The sequence below is a fragment of the Tachypleus tridentatus genome, chromosome 6, assembly GCF_004210375.1.
Source record: "Tachypleus tridentatus isolate NWPU-2018 chromosome 6, ASM421037v1, whole genome shotgun sequence".
NCBI classification, from domain to species: domain Eukaryota; kingdom Metazoa; phylum Arthropoda; class Merostomata; order Xiphosura; family Limulidae; genus Tachypleus; species Tachypleus tridentatus.
Genome location: NC_134830.1, coordinates 63,714,326 through 63,722,967, shown reverse-complemented (window position 1 = coordinate 63,722,967; position 8,642 = coordinate 63,714,326). Strand labels below are relative to the sequence as shown.

General features: G+C 29.1%; 1 protein-coding gene across 3 annotated transcripts in view; it reads right to left on the bottom strand.

Annotated features, from left to right (window-relative positions):
* Positions 1 to 463: 463 nt before the first annotated feature.
* LOC143252687 (F-box only protein 9) overlaps positions 464 to 8,642 on the bottom strand; it is a 48,671-nt gene continuing 40,492 nt past the window's right edge. For 2 of the 3 annotated variants that reach the window (XM_076505216.1, XM_076505217.1), the window contains exon 13: positions 464 to 7,264. In XM_076505216.1, coding sequence (XP_076361331.1) covers positions 7,153 to 7,264 — 112 coding nt within the window. In that variant the 3' untranslated portion in view covers positions 464 to 7,152. The remainder of the gene's footprint in view (positions 7,265 to 8,642) is intronic. The other variant, XR_013029105.1, reaches the window with a different exon arrangement.

Here is an 8,642-nt window from a genome sequence, read left to right as displayed (position 1 = left end):
CCTAAAAAACCTTCAATCTGAACACACCTTTATGATCTGAATGAGGAAAATATTTTTGAACTGGAAAGAGCTGTAACTTACCCTTCCAAAAAAAAAAAAAACTTTTTGGTGGCTTCACACTACTTTCATAACACCAAACAATGTTAAAATCTTGAGCTACATTTCATTCCACTGCAACTTTATATAATCAGCTATCATTATCATGTGGCTTGCACTTTCAAAATCATTTTAATATAACATGTATTTCACAGATGGTTGTTGATTGATTCACATTACATACTTCTGAATACATAGAGTAACTCTGGACTAATATAAATCTGTATCAGCTTATCTAATGTCACTGAAACAGTACAGAATCAGTACCTCCCCCCCCCCAAAAAAAAAAATAGTTATGTCTACCCAACCTGTTTAATTAAAAGTATAAACTGTACATTATATTGAAAAATACCAACAACAATACAAATTTAAGTGATTACTAATCATAAAATTTATTCTTAGCACCAACAAAAATACAATACCAAACTTCAACAGAAAATATTTTAACTGAAACAAGCCTTTCTGGTTATACAAGCCACTCATGTGAAAAAGGTTTTTCCCTTGCACTGGTTCAAATACACAAAGTTTATTGCCTCTGAATTCTCCAAAATCTTGGAAGAAGAAGCTTGTTAAATAATCATACCTTCCAATACTCTGATAACAAACCACTAAATGAAACACATTATTCAATCATGGAGCTTTAAAAAACAAGAAGTCACAAATGATGAACTCTCCATGTCAAAAAGCTAAAATTTTAAAAGTAGCCTCATAACTAATTTTAAGTGTTTGTCTAAAAATTTTAAAGAACTTAAATATTAAATCAACAGCAAAAAATTTGTATTTTCAAGATGGACTAAATAACATTAATAATCCCATTTAATTTTTTTCTTCTGAGCATGACATTCATTGTCTCACAAAATAAGACTTGAAGATACAAACAAAAACTTGCAACAATTAAACAATCAACATCCACATAACATGTTTGGTACATAAAAAATTTAACTTTTATACGTTCTTAAAGGCACTCGTATCTATACCATGCTTTACCAACTAATTCCAATAACGTTTTTTCCTAAAAAAAGATACAAATAGTAAAACATCAAGTTTCAAAGATTGGACCATTAGGATTCAACAAGACAGTTAAAACATTTTAAATATTTAAGATAAGTGCTGTCAAACAAAGGGTTTCACATATATTAATGAATAATATACCATAAACTAATAACTAATATTATGGTGCTCTTAAAATAAAAATATCACTGGATTTTGAATTAACAAATAATGTATAATCAGATGTTGCTTTTGGTCATCAGGTAGTTCAAATATTGTGAAATAATCAAAGCATTATTCAAGTAATGATAATATGACTGACTGTACAAATTATTGAAATACATTACTAGAACAATAAGTAATATGAAATTCTTTATACAGAAGCAAACTTGTTGAAACTTTTAAATGAAGTTTGAAAGATAAATACGTGTCAAATATCATGTGAGTACACATACATAATGAACACTTTGCAATTAATTATGCATTTGCAAGTGTTGTCCCCCATTGTAGTTTGAAAATAATTTTCCTAACACCAAAATGTCTCATTTTCATTTACTAAAAATATCAGTTTACTTACAACTCACAAAACATAATGACATTCCTTATCCAATGGTAACACTAACTGTCATGGATATGGGTGAGTAGAATGTTACAACAGATCACTGATGAACAAAAAAATGAGTACACTCACTAATTACTAATTAAATTTTCTTTCATAACTGGACTAGCAGTGATATAACTGCCTCGGGAAACATGGAAAAGAAGAAAAAAGTGAGATTCCATGTCTGGTGAGAATGTCGTATCACTGCTAGTGTAAACTTTGGTCCAGTAATGAAAACAATATATAATTAGCACAGACACTTAATTTTTTTGTGTAACAGTGATCTACTATTTTTCTTGTGCATTATGTTAACAAAGTACCTTTCCAACATGTGCACATATTAACACTTAGATATATGATCATGTGAGAAAGAAAATCATCTTCATTTAGTAGGAATGATTAAACCCTTACTGAAAACAAAAATTAAATAGTATGACTATTACAGGTTAAAAGCTGTTTATACATAATGGTGACTACTGCTTAAGGATATATAATCAAATAATATTTAATATTTTCGTAGCCATGCGCATGAACTCACGTCAATACAAACACACCTTTTCAGTAACTTCTACAGTACTTGGATGTTTTATCTGTTATTAATGTAGCAAGGATTTGCTTTTCTTTTTGTGGTTGATTTTATCTGTTTAATTATTTATTTAAATTGCTTTTATTTTTAAGAATATGAGATACTCTTCAGAATTTGTTTTATTGCTCTCTGCTTTCAGTGAATTATTTTAAATATTTACCAACTTCTTTTGAAACCAAAACATGAATTTAAGTGAATGAAAGATGACACAGAAGCCTAATCTACTCTTTGATTTCATACCTAAAGAGTTTTAGCTTATAATTGGTGAGTAAAGGACTATACATTAAGACTAATTTATTCATTCATGTATTTTCCCCCTTAGAAAACAAATAAACACACAATTCAAATTTTTCTCAACAGTAAATTAGAAACATTATGATTTATATATAATTTATTTCCTTGTCTTTATGCTGTTGTTTTAAAATAGTATATGCTTTATCTTATACTGATACACCTCAAATATAGAAATCAATGTGAGAACTTAAGATGGTATGAAAGTAACGACCTTAAATATTGAGTCCAATTAAAACATATTATCATAAAGATATTTATGATGTATGGAATGAAAAACCCTAAGTCCAATTCAAACATATTACCATAAAGATTCACACTTGGAATAAAGAGAATTTAGGTAGACAAAGAAAATTGCAACATAATACCATATTATTATTGTGCAATGACATCACTAAAGAAAATATGAGGGTTTTCAACAGCTTTTCTTTAACATAAATTGTATTAGAATTTTAAACTGTACACATAGCCAGATGTTTTATGTTTAAAAAAATCCCTTAAAAGTACTGAAGAACAATATGAAAAAATCTATACTGAAAAAGAGTACTACTGAGAAAGAAGCGAGTGTAAAAACAACTAATAATAATTTCAAATAAAATCTGATTATTCACTGAGTTTAGTGAACAAACATGAAAGAGAAAGATATAGAATCTAACCTGTAAAAAATCTAGTTTGTGTCAAATCATATCATAATTGATTTCTCAAAATAGGAGGAGTCATCAAAACAAATACATTTATCCAGATCATTGTATGCTCTTTACAGTTTTAGTGACGAGGATGCAAAGGGGACCATGAGAGGTGGTAGCGCTGGAAACCTTATAAGTGTAGAATGTTAGTGTAATAAGCCTACAGTAAAGACAGAGTAGCATCACCTAGCCTAGAGCTAAGTGCATAAAATTTATCAAGAAAGTAAAAACATTAATTAAACATATCATTTCTGAATTAAGCTATGTTGTGTTATATCACCAATGTTTTTAATAAAAATAAATCTCTTTAATCAATGAAGACTTTAAATTTCAAAAATCAACAAATATTTTCCAAGTTTTGTTGTATATACATTTCATTTTATACTTTCAATTCACAGACTAACAACAATATTAAGTTATACTTTTCTTGTTAACAAACATGACATAAAAGCCATAAATGGAACATAGCATTACCAAGACACACTAGCTTTTCTGTATATAAGAAGTTGTTATTCTAACTAATTTTTATCAATAATTATTCCACGAATGCACCACAAATTCATTTTGTGAATGATCTTACTTTTGATTGGCTCACAAACGAATTTACCAACATTTGACTACCCTGACTGCACTTTTCTGCCTCTTTGTTTGTAAAGCTTGATTTCACAAAATTTATTTATTTCAACTATAAAAGTTGAGATTAAGATTTACTATGGGGAAGGAGTGGAAGTACTTGCCCCGTCATTTTTAGTAGGCTGTACGCTAGCTGACAATAAGCTTGGATTGGTAAGCAAAGAGGCAGTCAATGCAATAGTCTTGCTGTTCAAGAAAGGATAGTATACAATTACAGATATTAGGATATTTCTGGTCAACACAGTTATTGCAGTAAAGACACCATTATAACCCAGATACATTATGTAACTCATATCAAGATAATAATAAAGTGTTTACTTTCTAAAAGTTGAGAAAAAAGCATAAATCAATTATTTAAAACATAATAGTTTCTATTTACCCCACCATGTACATATTAATTTTTATCACACACAATAAAAGATAACCCAAACAAGCCAAACTTACCATCAAAAAATTAACACTAAAATAAAAATAAATTTCACACAAATTGTTACTTGCAAAGAACACATGCAAAAATTAATGCAATTACTAAAGATATACTTCACATGACATAAACAGAATTATTTCTAATACTGCAACACAGGTTTCAAATGTTTCTTTTATTAGTTACATGGATGAACGAGTCAATCTTGAACATACAGTGGACTGTCTTGTCATTGAAACATTCACACAAAACTAGTAATCATATCAGACAAATCACATATCTACCTACGATGCTATTTTGTGTAACACTTTTTTTTTTTTTTTACAGACCAAAAAAAATAATGTTATAAGAACATTACTAGTTACACTTTAAGGTTACATGGATAATGTTATGCAAAAGTGGTCTAACCCACAAAATCCCCAAAACTTTTTTTAATATTTACTGAGCTAACAAGTGTTGGTAAATTTTGTGAAAAAAAATATCTAAACCCAATCTCTTTAGACTGCTGCTACAGACAGGAAAGTTCCAATTCACACTCTTGGGTACCAGTTATGCAAAAATGACATTATGTGAGTTAGATCATTTTTGCAGAACAACTTTGAAAATGGTAAGAGGTAAGGTGTTGAACTGTTTTGTAAAAGTTTATATGTGTATGTAGATATTTATATACTTTTCTCATCTCAGTACCATCTTTATATTCAATGTTCAAGAGAACTTTTTTCAAATTTGAAAAAATGTGCTTTCAAGTACCCTTAACCCTAACATATTGTACAACTGGTTTGAGTTTACAAATAAGAATGATTGGTGACTGAAAGCAAGTTCCATAACAGTATTTATTTTAGAATCAAGTTATTATAACGGTTATGAAAATGTACAAAATACAATGCAGGTTTGCCCTCTGACTACTGAATAGCACTACACAATGCAAAGTTTTAACATCAGTTGCAAAATATTATCATCATTTACTGTATCATATTTTTAAATCTACTTTTGTTGGACCAGTGAGGATCAGGTATATCTTTGATGTCTTCCTTCCTCCTAACAGTAGATGTCTGCTCTTTTATTTTTACCAATGTGAAAAGCAGTTGTCAAAGAAAAGTAGGCAGATGTTAAAAATGTTAACTGCTTAAAACATGTGATATACAGCTCAGGAAAGTTGAACTCAGTGTTATATTCCTGAGAACCTCTTTGTTTCAAAATGTGACCCAGCAGCCCAACAGTGCACATTGTATTAGGAGGTGCCCTAGTTGTCCTTTCACTAAACTCTTGCTTTTGCTGTGGCCTGAGAAGAAAAAGCATCAGCAGCTAAGCATGATGATCTGAAAGACCTAATGTGTCTCATCCCAGATGACTGCAAGCCATTCTACCACTCCATCCTTCAAGGTAAGAGTACTGTTGATGATGTGGATGGCTCTAATGAAGAGATGGATTTTTTTTTTAAATTCAGGATGACTAACCTTATTCTATTCACCTTGTGCTACAATAAAAACTAATGATCAGAAATGACAACACTTGTTTTGGTAGTTGTCTTTTTGAATAAATCTTTTACAACTCGTAAGAATTTGATTTCTTTATTATTATGGTTCTTGATATCTTTCAAACACTAGAAGTTTTGGCAAATCTACATTAGACAAAAATGATCTAAGGCACTATTTGTCATTTTTGAACCATAATGAATAGTTTGTGTGTTAGGACAGAACACTGATTAAAATAAGAAAAAAAAAATTTTTTTTTGAAGGAAAGTGAAACATTTTGGTCATTTACTGAAAACTACAAAGGGTTAGATCACATTTGCATCACATGGTTACACCATCAATATGGTCATTAGTAGCACAATAAAAATGATCAATTTATAGCTCTAAAGTTATTTTAAAACACTTTTAAAATTCAGAGACAATAAGAAAAACAGCTGTCAATTACTATTTTCTAAATTTCTTTGACATTTTGTTTGTAAATTTCACTTATCCACACTACCAGTAAAGATCCAAGTATTGGGTTGAGGAATAATTCGTGAGCGTTTTTTCAAGTTAAACAAATATACTCATAAATGAAATGCTTTCGCAAAATATTTCATGTCATTTGTTAGATAATTTTTTGCTCTAATAGATGGTGTGTTTGATTTTCATATGTCTTTAATTTTTGCTTTCATTTTCAGCTCATTAAATGGACTGTCAAGTGGACAAAATCGAGCATTTTCGACACCATCTGCTTTTCGCATTTAATTTCTTGCAATTTTGTTTAAAACAATGCATACTATATACCTAGGTATTACATGAAATAAAGTATCATAATAATGTTTTGGGTGTAATGTGTTCATGCATTGAAGTATTGTATAGTCTTGCATGTAATGCTTGAATGAAATTATTTAAAAATGCTCACGAATTATTCCTTAACCTAATATATCAGTTTTCACACAACTAAAACATCCTGACATTATTTCATGATATTTAAGATGTCATTCTGCAAATCTTTAGTATTAGAAAAAAAATGTAAACTTAAAAAACATGTATTTCAATCATGATACAAGATGTTTTTTCCTACAAACAAAGCACACTGTCATACCAATGTCCATTCAATACATGCCTCAAAGACAAGATTGGTTTTCAAGTACATAATAAAATTTCACAAAGAAATTTATCAATGCTCCTGGCAACAAAAATTAAAGTACAAGGTAACAATTTTATTCAATATACTGACATTAGGATAATAAAATACATGCACAGAGAGCTACAAACCTGCATGTTCAAAAGTACATATAAATGAAAACAAACTGTTACCAAAAACAGCTTTGTAACTAAAAACTACAAATGGCATCTCTTAAAAAAATCCTTCCACTACTGCTTGTCTACTGAAGTGGACTAATAGATTCTGTTGTGAAACTTCGTACTCTCGAAAACCAGAATGGTGGAAAAGTTTTGGGGGTAAGATCAAAGCTGGAAACAGTTTCTTGCCCATTTCTGGTTAAAGAAAACAATGGAATTGAAAGCATTCTTGTTTTTAAAAAGAGATCACTACATTTTACTTTTATATTTGCACATACTTATAAGAAAAAGCTTTTTTCTGTTTTAGGGGCAAATAAAAAATATAATTATTGATAGTAACACTTAAGCTTCCTCTTTAACCTACAAATACATTGTTAAAAATTATTACAGGTATTAACCAATAAAAAAACCATTAAATTAGATTTAGAAGAAAGGTTGTCATAACTTGTTTTATGCTTTTAAATTATCATCAACTGGAAAGACACAATTTCTGGTGTAACCTTACTTGATTAGAATACCATATATATAGTTCATTAAAATGAAAGGTACCAGTGTATACATATATGTATACACACACACTGCCAATACTTTCTAAACTTTTAGCCTTTTTCTCAGCCAATAATTCTCAGTATGAATATTTTTTTCTCAATCTAAAGTACTTATTTCTTTATCAGAGTACTTTATTGAGATTTGGTTAAATAAGATACCTGGCAAAGGTTATACATCAATCAAAATTCAATAGACCCAGTCAAACATACTTACAAGTGTTAAAAATAAAGTTTTCACCATCAAAGTATTTACTTGTCACAGTAGCATGACAATAAATTAATGATTCAGGAGTAAGTGCATAAACATGAATTCACCTTTTTTCTTAAAAATTTTAGTCAACAGTCATTTCCATCAACATGAAAATATTTCAAACTAATTATGTAATCAAATTACATTTGCAAAAATGTTTTCATAGTAAATTCATTACTACTATTAAAAAACTCTATTTTATACAGAATTCTATTCAAAAATTCTAACTACTCAAAAATCAAAACTAGTTAAAATATGTAAACATTTTCGATAATTAGCCTAAATTATATTATCATAGTGAGACTCTAAAGAGGGCAGAGTGTGGTTAAAATGAACTTTAAAAGAATACATTTTGAATCATGAGATAACCCTAAAAATTAAGGTTCAAGGGCCTTTTGAGATTCTCAAGTGTGATTAAACCAATTTTCTTCAAAACTGGTATCAGCATGTAAGGAGCAATACAAAGTAGTTTAATTTTCACATTTAAGTCTTCATACAGGAGCAAAAAGTGTTTTGAGAACTCTAAAGACTGAATCCAAGTATTTCCACAAAAACTGATGTGAGCAGGTAAGGAATTATTTAAAATAAATATTCATGATTAAAATTCATAAGTTTTTATACAGATGTCCTCCTGATGGGGAGACCAAGATTTTCATAACATTTAAATGGTTTCCAACATTGTCTAAAATGTTTTACACAGTTGTTGTTCTTCAAGAATTATCCTGAATAATTTAAATATTACTTCACTTATTCCACAATGCAAAAAAATAATATA